Source organism: Lepidochelys olivacea (genome assembly GCF_965140295.1).
Source record: "Lepidochelys olivacea isolate rLepOli2 genome assembly, chromosome: 7".
NCBI classification, from domain to species: domain Eukaryota; kingdom Metazoa; phylum Chordata; order Testudines; family Cheloniidae; genus Lepidochelys; species Lepidochelys olivacea.
Genome location: NC_140417.1, coordinates 18,956,933 through 18,974,366, shown reverse-complemented (window position 1 = coordinate 18,974,366; position 17,434 = coordinate 18,956,933). Strand labels below are relative to the sequence as shown.

The 17,434-nt window shown below is 42.9% G+C and overlaps 1 protein-coding gene across 1 annotated transcript in view; it reads right to left on the bottom strand.

Annotated features, from left to right (window-relative positions):
* The window catches only part of IRAK2 (interleukin 1 receptor associated kinase 2), a 33,386-nt gene extending 16,408 nt beyond the window's left edge, over positions 1-16,978 (bottom strand). The window contains exons 1-4 of the mRNA XM_084635133.1: positions 16,593-16,978; positions 13,027-13,206; positions 923-1,066; positions 367-473 (exon numbers count right to left, since the gene is read on the bottom strand). Coding sequence (XP_084491259.1) covers positions 367-473; positions 923-1,066; positions 13,027-13,206; positions 16,593-16,722 — 561 coding nt within the window. The 5' untranslated portion in view covers positions 16,723-16,978. The remainder of the gene's footprint in view (positions 1-366; positions 474-922; positions 1,067-13,026; positions 13,207-16,592) is intronic.
* Positions 16,979-17,434: the final 456 nt, after the last annotated feature.

Here is a 17,434-nt window from a genome sequence, read left to right as displayed (position 1 = left end):
AGGCATCCCCTGGGAAATATCCCACCCTCTGACGTCACCACCTCAATCAAGCTTCACAATCATCATCGCTGTGTACCATTATTAAATTGTTTGTTTAAGACTGAGAGAGTGTGTGTCGTCTGGTAAAAGTGATTTCCCTGGAACCTAACCCCCCCCCCCATTTACATTAATTCTTATGGGGAAACTGGATTCGCTTAAAGTTGCATTTTTCAGGAACATAACTACAAAGTTAAGTGAGGAGTTACTGTACAGTTTATGCAGGTAGAAGGATGCACACAAATTCCTTTTAATTAAAGGAATACAGAATGGCATGAAAGGCAATTTTCACTGTCATCAGAAAATTGAGGTTTAAACTATGGGGTTTACCTTCACACTCGATGAATGAGGAGGATTTGATTGTAGGGAGTGCATAAGGTCCTCTGGGGGAGGTAGTGGATAGGGGAGTGAGTCTGAGATTCTTCCAGAAACTGGATCTGAAAATGACATTAACAGTGATGGGGAAATGCATTATTTTTGTGATACTATAAGTATGAATAGTTCAGTTTCTGTGATTGTTTTCTCAAGTCCCCTAAACCAGTTGACAGCCCATCAGGACGAGGCACATTGTGTGATGGTGCAGATTTGTTCTTCTGACTCACCCTAGCAGGGTGGGACTCTTTAGTTCCGGCTTAGGGATATAAAATGCTCAGTCTCTTGAAGACGAGAGAGAGAAACTGGAGGTCTTTCCAGGAAAACATCAGGAACAGACAGCTCAGGAGGAAGTTCAGGGCTTTGTTACATAAGCAGTAATAAAGGCAAACCACAGGAAAGGGTGAGTTTGCGTCATCATGCAGTGGATCTATGCTGGTTGGGAGTGCGAACTGTCCCTATCTACACATTAATTCCACCATTAAACAAATATATCTCATGTTATTTTACTTACTAGCTGCTGGTAAGTCTGGTGATGGTCCAATCTCATTTTCTTTGGCTTTATTTTTGTTTTCTGTGGGATAACAGGGTATACTCTCTTGTTTAGGTGACTCTAATGGTACTCTGGCAGGATTAGTAATATTAGAGACTGATACCCCTGCAAAACAAACAAGAAAAAAATTAAACTATGTAGATTACTAAAACAAAAAACCCCCATACAGCCACACCGAGAAAATGAGCTCTTAATCTGAGACAAAATGTCCTAAAAATGCCTTAGTACATTATAATTAAAAATGCTTAGTCAGAGTGTAACATATTAAATTAAATTAACTAAATAAAAACATAAGAACAGTCATAGTGGGTCACACCAGTGGTCCATCTAGCCCAGTATCCTGTCTTCCGACACTTGCCAATCCCAGGTGCTTTGGAAGGAATGAACAAAACAGGCAATCATTGAATGATCCATGGCCTCTCGTCCACTCACATCTTCTGGCCATCAGAGGCTATGAAAATCCAGACCATAGGGTTGCATCCCTGACCATCTTAGCTAATAGATGTTGATAGACCTATTCTTCGAGAATTTATCTAATTCTTTTTTGAACCCTGTTGTAGTTTTGGCCTTCACAACATCCCCTGGCAATGAGTTCCACAAGTTGATTGTACACTGCGAGAAGAAGCATTTCCGTTTTTGTTTTTTAAACCTACTGCCTCCTAATTTAATTGGGTTACCCCTGGTTCTTGTTGTTATGTGAAGGAGTAAATAACACTACCTTACTCACTTTCTCCATACCATTCCCTATTTTATAAACTTCTGTCATATCCCCCAAGTCGTCTCTTTTCCAAACTGAAAGGTTCCAGTCTATTTAATCTCTCCTCCTACGGAAGCTGTTCCACATCCTTAATCATTTTTGTTGCCCTTCTTTGTACCTTTTTGAGTTCTAATTATCTTTTTTTGAGACGGAGTGACAAGAACTGCACACAGTATTCAAGGTATGGGCGTACCATGGATTTATATTGTGTCATTCTGATATTATCTGTCTGATTATCTATCCCTTTCCTAATGGTTCCTAACATTGTGAGCTTTTTTGACTACCGCTGTACATTGAGTGGATCTTTTCAAAGAACTACTCATAATGACTTCAAGATCTCTTTCTTGAGTGGTAACAGTTAATTTAGATCCCATTATTTTGTATGTGTAGTTGGGATTGTTTTCCACTGTGCATTACTTTGTGTTTGTCCACAGGATTTAAACTCAATAAGTATTACTGAGGATGAATAGAAAGTGATTATTTGAAACAAATGTATTTCATAGTCATCACCATGCATAACTTGTTACTTAGAAAGATCAGTTAGCAATAATAATATATTGCTCTTATCATATGGGACATAGCACTTTTCATCCAAAGATCTCTTTAGATACATTAGTTAAACCTCATAGCACCTCTCTGAGGTAGTTGTGTTTGTTATAGCCATTTTATAGTAAATGGAGGCACAGAATTTCAGTGACATGCCCAAGATCACACTGCCAGTCAGTAGCAAAGGTAGTAACAAAACAAAGGAATCCAGGCACTAACTGCTGCATCTCTTAATATGTCCCTTGTAGAATAAGTCCTATAGAACATAATAGAAAATGATAACTTTTTTGTAGTCTTTTTTAATCATTGTATAGATTTTAATAGAGAATTATTCTCCAGTTTTAGAATTCCATAAGACAGTTAATAACCTAAAGAAAGTCTCATTCTTTATTAAATTTCATGATATCAGAGTAATTTCTATAGAATCCTGCTGCTTTCCTCCTATTAAATACTGTGGGACTTTTCTGGTAAGATTCAGGGGTAAATCATCATCTTGATGTACAGAGAGAGACTATGCCATGCCAATAATTATTATTATTTGGGGTGGATCACCCCCTCACAGGACAAAAATGTGAGTGCAAAGAAACCCACTCAGGGTTTTTATGAACAACATGTAAAACAATAGTAATGCTTTGCTCTTATATAGCTTGCTTCCCAACATGTTTTACAAAAGAGAATCAGTGTCATTTTCCCTACTTTACAACTGGAGAAAACAGAGGCAGAGAAAGGTGAAGTGGTGTGCCCAAGATCACACAGCAAGTCAGCGACGATGCCAGGAAGAGGGCCCTGGTCTTCTCCCTCCATGCCCCAGACATTACTCTATTGGATTACACTGCCTACTGTTTCATTGCTATTCTTTTTAAAATAAGAGACTAAGATTAAACAAGTCTTTTCACAAACCACATTCAAAGGAAACAACCCCATTAGATGATATTGGTTTAACAGACTGAACATGAAATGATTTATTTAATATTTACTCTGGCAAAAGATCCAGGGTAAAAATTTCAAGGGCACCTAAGCAATCTAGGTGCTGAAGTCCCATTGGCTGTCAATGAGGCATCAGCTCTTAAATGCCCAAAGGGGCTGATCCAAATCCCACTGGGGTCAGTGGAAAGACTCCCATTGATTTCAGTGGGTTTTGGATCACGCTCCAAGTCACTTTTGAAAATAAGACTTAATCTCTTAAGTCATTTAGGGGCTCTTGAAAATTTTACCTCTGAGGGCCAAATTTTTCTCTTACATTGTCATAAATCAAGTGACTGGATTTATTCTAGATAAACACCTGTGAAACTGAGAGAAGAACTTGGCCCCAAATTTCAAAAGGTACTAAAATCCTGCTCTCATTAAAGTCACTTGTTTTTGGTGAAAGCAGGAGTAGGGCCACAATCCTTTATTGACAATTATTTATTTCACTTTGTCCCGTGAATGCATCGTAATAGTAAAATGTAGGTTTAGAGAATTATTGTGTATCTCAGTGGTTCCTTATTGTTGTGAAGTGATTGCATGGAACATCTAGCTCATGTACCACCAATGAAACATATATCACGCCCTGATATATCTGACTTGCCTTGAGAGAGTGTTATGTGTTAGGTTATTTCTGGTTTCGGTCGCACTTAAAAAAACACCACAATTCTCTAGACCAGGGTGTCAACTTGTGATATTTTCCATCTCATTCCATTTCCAAAATACGCACTTCAGCAGGTGAAAACAGGAAATCACAGCTGACTAACATAGCAGAAGTAGACAAGTTGGTCAACAAGAAAAAAAAAACCCAAACCCTACCAGAAAATTTGTGGTTTCAAAGCTAGTATGAACATAAAGGATGAGCTAATTTATAGCAGAATTCAGGTTGCAAGAAAGGGCTATCTATTTGTTTGTGGTTCTTACGTGGCTTGTTTATTCTGTGGTATAATTCTCACTTTGTGTGCAAGAAGACTAAGGGCATACCTACACTGCCCTGCCGCTTGGACTAAAGGGTTGTGAATAGCAGCATGCACGCATGTACTGCAATATAACTCTCCGTGGGGGGACGACACTGCTGGTGTGAATTTAAAGGTCCCGAGTTTGCATAGTGCAGTGTAGCCATGCCCTAAGGTTTAAATCCCACATTAGACACCATGAACACTTATTTTTTTTTACCTTTACATTTATAGGAACAGGTTAGGGTGGGTATATTATCTTTGCGTGGGTGTAATCCCCTGACCCTCCTCATTTCAGAAGCCATTGTTTGGGATCCTATATGGATTCAGCCTAACTAGAAAATCATTGTTTCACATTACTAGAAAGAAATATAAATCGGAGGCAGTTCAGAGAACAACAAAAATGATCAAGAGCCAGAACTGATTTACAAAGAAAAATTAAGAAGCAATTTATTAATATGTTACAGCCCATTTGTGTTGCTCTACCAGTGCAAAGGCACTAGAAATCCAGCAGTATTTGCTACCTGGGAATTTCTGTAGCCCAGGGAGAATCCACACATGATGAAGAGCCAGCCCAGCCGCTCTTTACCATCCCCCTCACAGCCTCTGATATAGGGGCCATATTAGGGTACCTCTCCTCTCTAGCTATTCCTGGCTGCTGGACATAGATTAGAACAGCCCTTAGGCTTTTCTCATTTACAAAAAAAAAGCTGAATTGGGGAACACCTTTGCTCACTGCACCAACAGATCCTGCACCAAGTACAGGATGAAACTGGGAATCAGGTCTGAAAGAGCAAAACATGGAATACTGTTAAGAGAACATTATAAGTGGACAAGTTATCAACGTACAGAAATTTGAAAGATAAAAGCATCCTTGAGGGAAAGAAGGCATTACTTTATACAATTAAATAAGGGCATACGTAGGAGCAATGGGATGGAATTAAGGTAAGAAAAGAAGGGAAAAATTTAGGCTAATAGGAAAAACTTTCTGACAATGGGGTGTATTAGAGTGTGAAAGATTTTCCCAAGGAAGTAGCTGGAACTCCACTGCATGGGACATTTAAAACTGCAATGGACAATGCATCTGGAAATGCCCTGCCTGGACTAATGATCTCAACTTCTAATTATTTTGTCAATCTGGCATCTTGCACCAATTTTACTAAAAATGAAAATTGTTTTCTTTTTGATAAAAAACCTGGAAGCACCAATATGAAATTTATTTTACCACACCATTGTAACAGGTTCTTTTATCTTAAAGAAGGTTTGTATCGGCAGTACAAACCACAGCCTTCTTTTTCATTTTGAAGTCAGATAATATCTTTGTGTTTTACTTAGTAGTGGCTGTATTTGAAACAACTAGGAAACAGGATGTTTTATTTATAATCTGTATTCTTGATAAGTATGAAAACTAAAGGCCCTATCACATTGGTGGAAGTAGGATGAGGTCCTACAGTTCTTCAAAACTAGGCAGATTCACTTTAGATGCACATCTTCTTTGGTTTTAATCTGTTTGGATCTTACCCTGAGTTTTCCTTCGGTTCCAGATTTGAATGAAACCAAGCACCCAGTCTGAAATTCAGACAAATTCATTTCATGTCCTCTGGTGCTGTGTCAGAAACATGTGAAACCACAAGTTTTATGGGGTTTCACAATACCTGCTCACCAGCAGAAGTTGGTCCAATAAAAGATATTACCTCACCTTGTCTGTAATATCCTGGAACTGACACGGCTACAGCACTGCATAATCCCTGCATCATGAAGTTAGGGGTTGTTTTTTTTTAACTTGTTCTTTCAACTACATTGGGGTGGCCAACCTGAGCCTGAGAAGGAGCCAGAATTTACCAATGTACATTGCCAAAGAGGCACAGTAATACGTCAGTAGCCCTGCATCAGCTCCCCCAACCCTGTTCCCAGCACCTCCCACCCACCAGCAGCCCTGCTGATCAGCACCTCCCCCCTCCCTCCGCCTACCTCACGATCAGCTGTTTCGGGTGTGCAGGAGGCTCTGCAGAGGAGGGGAAGGAGTGAGGGCACAAGGAGTGAGGGCATGGCAGGCTCACGGTAGGGTGACCAGATAGCAAGTGTGAAAAATTGGGACGGGGATGGCGGGGGCAATAGGTGCCTATATAAGAAAAAGCCCCAAATCGCAGGACTGTCCTAATAAAATCGGGACATCTGGTCACCCTAGGCTCAGGGGACGGGATGGGAAGGGGTGGAGTAGGGCAGGGCCTGTGCAGAGCCAGGTGTTGAGCAGTAAGCATCCCCCGGCACACTGGAAAGTTGGCGTCTGTAGCTCCAGCCCTGGAGTTGGTGTCTTTACAAGGAGCCGCATATTGACTTCTGAAGAGCCACATGTGGCTCCGGAGCCACAAGTTGGCCACCCCTGAACTACATGAAAAGTTCTAAAATTAGAACTGCTTTCCCCACTGACAGTGGTTTTTTGAGGGCCTTTTCTGAATGTTGTAACTTCCTCTATACCCAGCAAACACGCTACCACTGAAGCTACAGAAATGATGTAATCATAAGAGTCCAGGGGAGTCATTGTTCCTGACGTTCAGAAATGGCATTTGAGTAGAGCAGAAAACAGGCCTGATGGAGTTCTAATCCTTTTGGTAACAATCTGCCAATAACTTCTCACATCAGTTTTTGGGGCCTGATTCTGATTTCACCAAGGTCAATCAGGAATAACTCCATGAAGTAACTGTTTTTACAATGGTGTTAGTTTGATCAGAATCAGACCCTTTAAGTTTTATAAACTGTTTGCCCACTAAAAAAGTAGCACATTATCCTCTGTCATGTCTGCTTGAGGAGTCTCAGCTGAATAAAGTACTAAGGCACAAAAATTAAGATATTGAGGGCAACGACTTCAGAGCTTTTGTTTTCTTTGACAAACAGTCTGAAAAGCAAGCCATCCATGTTTCTGCTCACAGCTGAATACATTTTGGAAATCCCACAATGAGGTAATAAGATAAACAATTCTGATTACTGCATACTGGAGAGGGGAAAAAAAAAAAAAAGGAAGAGAGAGAGAGAGATTGTGGCCCAATCCTGCAGCCCCTCAAAGCAATAGGGAGTTTTGCCATTAACTGCAGTGTAGAAGTAGGCGATAAGATATTCAAATAAAGTTAACTGTATGACCAATTAGACACCATAATGTAGTTCTGTAATTCTATACATTTGAATTATAATGAACATTTGTCAAAATTGAACATTGATCAAGCCACACTATCATTTAAAAAATTACTGCTAAATATTGACGAAGCCACAGATGACCCTGGGGATTTGTCCTTTCACCCCTCTTCTGAATTCTCCCTTTCCCCATCATTTTTTTCCCCAGCATTAACCCCCTTCTTCTCTCAGATCCCCCCTTTCTCTCACTTATCCTCCCCCCCATCATCCAGTCAAAATCTAAACCAGTCTCCATTCAAAGGCCATCAGTTCCACTCCTTCATTGACTAGAGCCATGATACTCAGACTCACGAGCCATAAGTGGCTCCTTCATGTGTCTTCTGCGGCTCTTTGTAGCACATGATATTAAAACACTGTGTGATTTAATTATTAACTGATCTAAATAGTAAAAGCATCCTGATTGGTTAATGTTATTAACCAATTGTAGTTGATAAAATAATACTTGGTCATTTTGCTGTGAGGATTAGATAAGATTAGATAAGGAGAGAGAGTGTGTGTGAATAGGCTCCCGAACCACTGAGGTGTGAGTATCACTTGCTTGGAGACTTGCAGAAATCCCAGGGCCAGAGCAACTATGTTTACAGCATTTTTAACCTTATCCAGGGAATAAGAAGCTGCAGCTGGAAATGAAACCTGAGTCTTGCACATGACCAATTACAGTGGAGCCAAAAGATCACAGGACAAACTAGTTCAGTGTTTTTTTTAAACTGCCACTAAAATGATCAGTTTCTAGCTATTAAGCAATGCAGGAGAATATGGTTCCTCTTATTTATTATGTTTTATAACTTTTGAAAATGAGCCTTAGGCCTTATCTATACTGCCACTTACAGCACTGAAACTTTCTTAGTTCAGGGGTATGAAAACACACACCCCTGAGTAATGCAAGTTTCAGCGCTGTAAAGTGGCAGTGTAGACAGTGCTACAGCACTGGGAGACGCGCTCCCAGCGCTGGGAGCTATTCCCCTCGTGGAGAATACAGTGCTGGGAGAGCTGCCGCAACTACACAGCCACGTTAAAGCGCTGCCATGACAGCACTTTAACGTCGGCTGTGCAGACATACCCTTAGTCACTTAAAAAAAAATTACCCATAATTAATTGTTAAATAAGGCTTTATCTGCTTAGTAGCCCCACATCACTATATATGTGAAAACCTCACAAAGAGGAAGGATGAGACTGGCAGAATGGTCCAGTGCCTAGGGCACAAACCTAGTATTTAGGAGACCCGGGTTCAGTTCCCTCCCTGGCCAGAGACTTTCTATGTTACTTTGGGCAAGTCGTTTAGGGTATATCCACACACAGCAAAAAAAACCCAAACAAACAAACAAAAAAAACCCACCTCCACCGCAGCAAGTCTCAGAGCCTGGGTCTGCAGACTGGGGTTTGTGCTGTGGTGCTAAAAATAGCCACATAGCTGCTTGGGCTCTGAAACTCACCCCCCCCCCCCCCACGGGCTTCAGTGCCCAAGCTGGAATGTCTACACAGCTGTTTGTAACATGAGTCCAGGTCTGTAGGCCTGGGCTCTGAGACTTGCTGCCACAGGGTTATTTTGGTGTACAGACATACCCTATGTCTCTCTGTACCTCAGTTCCCCATCTGTTAAATGGAGATAATAATCCTTATGCCACAGGAGTATTGCGAGGATAACTACATTAAAGATTGTAAGCCACTCAGATATTACGGTGATGGGGACCATATAAGTATCTTAGATAGAACATTAATAAATGTAGTCTTACTACATGCCCCACAAAGCCGTTCATTATTATCATCATCCCTATTTTTCCATATACAGAGCAGCAATTTGCGCAAGCTCAGACAGGAAATCAGGAGTATAGCTGATCGCAGGCTGAATGCAGATCTCTGGACTTCTACTCCAGTGCCTTAATCAGAAGGCCATCGATCATTACACCATTTTCTTTAGTGATTATGGCAGAACAGCTATGATCCTGAACCATGAGGTTCAATTCTGGATTCCAAGTTTGCCACCTCCCCCCGAATGCATGTCTCCTCACATCTTGGATTTTGGGCTGACCTATTATCATTTGTGAAATTTGGCTCTCAAGCTAGGTATGAATTCCATCCACCTGAATTCAGATTGAAATACTGGCCCCAACCCAACTAGGGCAGGAAGGCAGTGTACTTAATTACTTCTTTCTAAAGTACTCCACTGTCTGACTTTCCTGGCTTTTATGACCCCAATCAGCTACTCCCCTCCCACATGCCACTCCTAGTTCATTGTGCTCCAATAATCTCACTCAAACTGCTCAAGCTTTGCTTTCCTCTAAGGCCTGATCCAGTTCCCAGGAAACTCAATGGAAAGATTCCTCTTTACTTCCATGAGAGTGGCTGCATTGGACAAATTCATTCTAGTAGTCAAGTTTTACAGCAGAGCTTACAGGCAGATTTTACTCCCCTCTGATTTGGAAAGAAGTTGTTTAGATACTATTTTTAACAGGGGAAACCCCTGGACTTGCTGGTGTTTGCTGAGTACAGAACAGTCCTGTTTATCCCAAAAATCTTTCAGTAAGCTCAAAAACTTTCACAGAGACAGAGGATCATAGAAGCAGGGTGTGATGAGGAAAGCCACTCACATCGGAAGAGACTGAGGTCAGATAGGAAGGAGCTGTACCTAATCAGGGAGCTGGATGCTTGGGATTCTGCTGCTGCATGTTACAGAAAGTGCTGTAACATGGATACATACAAGAAGAACAATCATTATCCAGAAAGAATGGGTTGATGTCACTATGTAGCTGAGATTATGTTTTCTGTGTACTTCGGGAGTCTGCTGCTGCTGGAGACAATTGCCATATGGAGGACTGTTTCTCCATTACCTTATACCTTGTGTAGTCATAGTTAAGAATTTTACTTGGTCCTTGCTGAGGCAAAGCTTTCCTTGACTAGTGGAAGTTTTGCCAGAGTAAGGGCTGAGTTGTTTTTGAGTAAAAACAGAAACTCAACATTTTACCCAGGATCCCTTTCCATTTTCAAATATTAGAGCAGACTTAACTAACAAGTGAAATTTACTATGCAGCATCTGGGTTTGCTGCATAGTTGCTCTGAAGATTACTGTAGCTGGGTTTCAGCCATGTAGTCTGTAAACTACCGTGCAGTGAGATTAAATAAAGGAGTACCCCCTGTGCTGAGTGAGTAGGAGTCACACTGAGGTCATCCAGCTGTTTATAGAAGGCTTTGCTGGAGACTGCCAGATCTCTCTACCCTGGGGCAAAAGTGATATCATCATTTCAGGTGTTATTAAAATTCATTTCCCTAAAATCTTTGAATGCAACTTTTGAAAGCCTGGTAACGATTAAATTCCTCTGCCACAGAAAAGACATCGCACCTAGCTGAGTAACAGACTTCCTGGAAAAGATAAAATTGCAAATTGCTGTTCCTTGCATGTAATTAAAGAAAGCGAGGAGAGGTTTTTGTGTCCGGTTCCAAACTGCTTTCTCCAAAGGAAAGAATGCAGCTGATTTTCTCTCTGAAATCATTACAGCATGGTATACATAACAGGATTACTCAGAAATGCCAGGAACACCCTGCACTGAGCAAGCACAAAACCAAAGGTGGATCCAGGATTCCTTTGTGGGGAGGGGGTGTAGTATAGTGTTTTAATGGCTGCTTCTAATTAGAGTTTAAAGTGTGACTGTGTGAAAAGTGACTTTAAAAACACTATTGGGGGATTCCACATTTATTGTCTTAGTGACTTCCAAATCAAATTTGCTTCATTTATGAAGAAAGAAGATTTTTTTTTCTAACAGCTAGACCTGCAACCTTAGGCTATGTCTACACTACAGACCTTACAGGTGCACCGCTGCAGTTAAACAGCTGCAAAGCCTCCAGTGCAGCCTGCTGCTAGAGCTCTCCTGCCAGCGTAATTATACACCCCCAATGAGCAGTGGTAGCTATGTCAGTAGGATAGTGTCTCCTGCTGACAAAGCGCTGTCCACACTGGCGCTTTTGTTGGTGAATTTATGTTAGTCAGGGGTGGGGTGTTTTCACACCCCTAACCAACAAAAGTGCTAGTGTAGACAAGACCTTAGTTTAGAACCTGTGTTACTGACATGCAAATCAGAATAGATACCAGCTCATTTTCCCATAGCTCCATTGGTTCTACAGGGTGGATAAGAGTAAGGTTTCTCTCTCTTACAAAGAGTAGATGTGATCCTGAATTCAGACTGGGGGTATATCTATTAAGTAAGAAGGTGCCATTTTTGCATTGGCCCAATGATGTTAATTGAGCAAAACTCCTTCTGAAATCAATGGTAATTTTGCTTGATTAAGGAAGGTGAGATTTTTGGCCCTTAGTCACTTAAGAGTAAAATTGCATTTTCAAGGACAACTAAAACAGAATGTCTGTAGGCTGTTTAACGTGTATGTTTCAATCTCCTCAAGCCAGCTATTATTTTGTCTACTACAGTATTAACTCAGCCTCCAAGTACTGAAACCCTGGTAATTTATCTGAGGAACTTAGATAGCTGATTCACTAGGGTGTAGTCAATATTTGCGAAGCACTATGGATGTGCTGGGTATCACCATTATTTGCCAAGGACAGGATCAACATTCCTCTGATTTGCCATAAATAAACTGACATCCAGTGTCTAATGTTAAGGCCTTGATACCAGTCTGACTGGCATCAAGGAACAGTCAGAGACAAGTTTGTTATCCCAGGCCCCTGTCCTGCTAAATGCTGAGTGCCTTCTGTTTGTTGCAGAGCATACTTCATTCCAGCAACTTACTTGAGTGATGTCTGGATCTGAGTTTTGGTTCATCTCTAATTGATAAGATCAGTTCTTCCTTGGACAGATAAGAATAAAATCTGCTGACACTAAGAGTAGACATTCACCTATGACCAGGGCACCAAAATGCAAAGGCAACATGGCCCATTGGATTTAGCATGGGATTAGAAATTGGGAGCTTATTCTGTCTCAGTTTTTCCCTGTGCAATTTGGGGCAAATCACTTAACCTCCCTGTACATCAGTTTTACCATCTCTAAAACAGGGACAGTTTCTTACATGGACACTATGGGTATAAGGTGGTAAATATCTGTAAAGGTCTCCTAAATGTGTAGTCAGAAACACAAACATAACTTGGATACATCAGGTATTGAAAGCTATGGTATTATTTCATAATGCCTTTTTATAAGTCAATGGTTTGTTCAAATTCTAGGCACCCTATATCTAAAGTGATATAGCAGAAACAGAGGCTGTTCACAGACAGGTGATAAAAATTATTAGAGGCCTTCATCTGGAGACACAGAAAAAAGACTAGGACTATTTAGAGAGAGATGGTGCTAAGACAGAGGTGGGCAAACTACGGCCCGCGGGCCACATCCGGCTCACGAGACCCTCCTGCCCAGATCCTGAGCTCCTGGCCCTGGAGGCTAGCCCCCGGCCCCTGCCCTTCTGTTCCCCCTCCCCTGCAGCCTCAGCTCACTGTGCTGCCAGCTGGGGTTGCGAGCTCTTGCCAGGCAGCGCAGCTGCAGAGCTGCAGCCTGAGCTGGTGCTCTGTGCTGCACAGTGGCATGGCTGGCTCCAGCCAGGTGGCACGGCTGGCTGTCTTGGTGCTCTGGGTGGCGCAGCTGTAGTGCTAGGGTTTACGTTGCCTAATATAAAATACAATAAGTTCCTCTCAGGGAGAAAGATCATCTACTCACAGTCCAGAATCACTTGTGCTGCTTGGTAGAGCTGCAGTCCTTGGAGAAGTTCTAGTAACTGTTGGACTGTTGCTAGCCTCACTCCCCACCACCACATGAGTTCTCTCGTTATGCTGATTCCTGTCTTCTCCATGCACTTGATTTTCCGCAGCTCTGTCTGATCAGTTATCACATAGGAGGCTAAAGGTAAAGAAGGGATATTTCTCTTATAAAAAGTGGAAGAAAAACACAAGCGGGGGAAGTCTGAGCCTATTGCATATGCTCATTTAGTTTACATTTGCACAACAACTGAAAAAATAGGTACACAATAAATTAGGAATAAAGAAGATCATAATGCGAGTCTCAAGAAAAATCGGTTCCCTGGAGTAAGAGGTGCTAAATGTCTATACTAAATTTTTAGTATAGACCATTACTGTAATTTAGTCCTTTTCTATACTCTGGTCTACAATTAAACTTTAGATCAACCTAGCTATATCTCTAGGGGCATGAAAAATTCACACCCCTGAGGACCATAGTTAAGCAAACCTAACCCTTGGTGTAGATGCAGCTAGGTTGATGGAAAAATTCTTTCATCAGCCTCACAACAACCACTCGGGGAGGTGGATTACGTATTTAGATGGAAAAACCTGTTCCGTTGCTGTAGGAAGCATCTACACTATAGGCACTGCAGCTGTATCACTATAGTTCCCATAGTGTAGACATGCCATACGCTACAAATGCTTTGCTGATATAACTATAATGGCAGAGCCTCCTAGTGCAAACAGTTTATGTCAACAGAAGGTGTTTTTTTCGTCAGCATAGGAACACTGCATCCCCAAGTGACATTAGCTATGCCCATAGAAGCACTTTTCTGTTGGTGTAGCTGCATCCATACAGAGCGGTTTTCTGGCATAGTTATGTCTACACTACAAAATTATGTCGACATAAGTTACTTTGGCATATACCCGCTGCAATAATTAAATCACTTTTGTATGTTCACACTACAATCCTTGTGTCAGTGGTGTGCCTCCTCACCAGGAGCGCGTGTAGTGTCAGTGGGGCATTGTGGGACAGCTTCTGAAAGCCAGTAACAGTCGACGTAAACAATGCAGTGTCTACACTGACACAGCACTGACCTAACTACATCAACACTGACTCTACACATCTCCTGGAGGTGGAGTTATTAAGTTGTCATAGTGGGGCACTTACATCAGTGTTGAGCCAAAGGGGAGGGGGAGGCTCGGATACAGTTAATTAAGCCACACCAGGTGCATAAGTATAACCGGTTTTATTGCCAAAGTATAATAAGCTTCCCAGCCTTCACGCATTGCTAAATACATGCTTTCCAGCAAGCAAGAATCAATGCTTACGCCCCTTCTGCTATGGACAGTCCCGGACCCTCCAGCCTTGTCCCTGAGGGCTTGTAGTAGGCGCTGCTCCAGCGTGGGGAATTCCTGGGCACCCACAAGGCAGGGTCCGCAGGTGAGACTATTCATCTAAAGCAATCCTCATAGCAGTTTTTAATCATCATCTCCTTCTAAGGGGGGAGAGGGGGTGTATTCACCCACAAGCAGGCTCTGGCAGGAAACACTGCTGCTCTCTATTTCCACACTTCACAGTCTTGGGCCTTGCCTATCTCTTTGCTTGTTTATCCAGTCAAGTGGCTGCAAGCCAGCCTGGCTGGTTAAAGCCAGTTCACTACTAGTTCCCCCCAAACCATTCTGTAGCAACAGCCCAAGGTAACTTGTGGTCAGCCCCAACGATCAGTGGGAACAAAATGTTAGTGTATACACTTACATAGTTAGGTCAACGCAGGACAGCTTACGTTAACCTAACTCTGTAGTGTAGATCAGGCCTATGTCGGCTAAGGGATGTGGTTTTTTCACATCCCTAAACAATATAGCTATTCAGACAAAACTCTGTAGTATAGATTTGGCCTTACACTTTCCTGTAGCTTCCTCAACATGAACATACACCAACTTAGCCTCCTTCTAGACTCCTTTGAACTCATCCACTTACCAATATGTAACTCTCATCCCTTTTACCCATATCTCTGAATTTGACTAACTAAGCCCCAGCGTAAGTGAGTCTGCATTGATGTAACTAAGGGGTCAGAAGAGAGGAGTGGAGCAAGAAAAACAAACAGAAGGATACAAGAAGGTGCAAACTGAAGTAGCTCCAGTGTACCTGGTCTTACATCTTCTGACTTCTTGGTGTGTAAACTACACTAACTTAGGCTTTGTTTACACTGGGGATTTCAGTCTTTGGTCAGCCACTGGTGTACCTGCCACAATGTAACTCCCTGGTGTAGAAAGTCTTAATTTGCACTGGTACAGTTGACTCCAGTGTGAAGCTGGAATAAACTGTACTGTAAGTGGAAATTGCAATTTACGATGACTTTGCCCGTCTACCCTAGGATTTTTCACCAGGGCAGCTATGCTGTTTTGTGGTCATCAATGGCTGCAGCTGGGGCAAATCCCCAGTGTACGTAATGCGTTAGACTCCCTTACACTAGATAAATTAGTGTCAGGGAGTTTAAATTTCTCTGCTTACATATTTCCCCTTAATTTGGCCCAATGGAGTTACAGCTGGGATGGAATTTAGTTCATGATCCTCTATTACTGCACCCTTTGTCCTTTCTCCATGGTCTGTCATTGCACCCAATGAAGTGAGCTGTAGCTCACGAAATCTTATGCTCAAATAAATTGGTTAGTCTCTAATGTGCCACAAGTACTCCTTTTCTCATTGTTCACTGTGTTTCTTTAATTTAGACTCCAAGCTGCAGGGACCTGTTCTTCTTTGACCTTCAGACTCTTGGGGTTTGGGATAAACGATTTTCTCTTTCAAGACAAAATGTGGATTTGGGGAACTAACAAATGTCAGATAATTTGAAATGTGAATATCCAAGAATGGGATAATCTGGGTATGCCTGTCTCTCTAAGGGTCCATGCACACCTCTGGCACTGAATAAATAATAATTTCAGTAGAGAAAATGTCGTAAGAATTGTAAGGAAAGTGGTAGGTGAAATCAAAAGATATAAAATAAGGTTCCTCCTTCCCTCCCCCACTGGCAATAGCTCACCTTACCTGATTGCTCTCCTTATAGTGTGTATGGTAACACCCATTGTTTCAGGTTCTCTGTGTATATAAAATCTCCCCACTGTATTTTCCACTGAATGCATCTGATGAAGTGAGCTGTAGCTCACGAAAGCTTATGCTCAAATAAATTGGTTAGTCTCTAAGGTGCCACAAGTCCTCCTTTTCTTTTTAAGTATCCTAAGTATTTCTGTGCTTATCTGAATAGAATGGAGGTTCAGCCACCACTAAGTTATTTACACCTTGATCCCGCGAATGGATCCATATGCAGGGGAAGCCCTGAGCCCTCCACCTACAGCATCTGGTCTTTAGAGAGCGCCAGAAAGTGCCTCTGTGAGGAATCCTCCGTGTGACCCCATCTTAGAAAGCGGAGAGTTCACTGCCGGGGCTTGTCTCCAGCCATCGGCCCTTACTCCTGTCACGACCCCTGCCTGCCTCGCTCCTTGTCAGCGAGCCCTCCGCCCCTTCCCCTCTCAGCTCCCCGCTCTCACCGAAGCGCATCCAGTCGTAGTCGTTCAGGCAGTCCATCTTCTGGCAGAACTCCTCCAGCACGCAGGCAGGTAGGGTGTGGAGGTAAGCGGGCTGCGGGGAGCTCCCCGGGCCTGGCTGCTGCTGGGCCATTCCGGCACAGTCACTTGCTGCGCCCGCCGCCGCCGCCGCCTTCCCTGCTTGGGCCGTCAGCGGCCCACGGCGCTCGCTGCCCTCGCTCTCTGGCGCCGCTCCGCGCGTAGGCGCTCATCTCACAGGCCTCAGGCGCTGCCCCCTCTGCGGGGGCTGGCACGAGCCGCATGTCCCCCTATCAGCGGCCGCCTCGAGCCCCGGGGCGGAGGTATACCGGCCGCGAGGCGCTCTGGCTCTTCCGGTGCCGTGGTGACGTCAGCCGCGCTTCCCTCACGCTTAGGACAGGTTTTTCCTCCCCAGGGAGCGTGGGCGACGGGGGCGGGTGAAGTTGCATTGCTAGGTTGTGAGTGTGAGCCGGGGCTGGTTCCCTGAAAGTTACGCCCAAGGGTTTCCCCAAGCGCAGTTGCACGCAGTGTTGCAAATTTAGTGGTTGGTTGTACATTTGAATTGAGATTGAAACTCATACAGGCTTTAAAAGCATGTACAGGATACGAGAAAATACTTGTATTTGAGGAAGCAGAATGGGTATGAAAAGTATGAACAAAGACTAGCTTCCTCACACAGCTGTTATTTATGACAATGTTGGCACATTTGTTTTTGGCTGCATTGGCCTACCTAATACTGTCAAATTATTATTGATAAGCAGGGTCTGAATGAGCTCTCCCCTGACAGCTACTGATGAGCCAGGGGTGGGTGGACCAGACTGTATTTG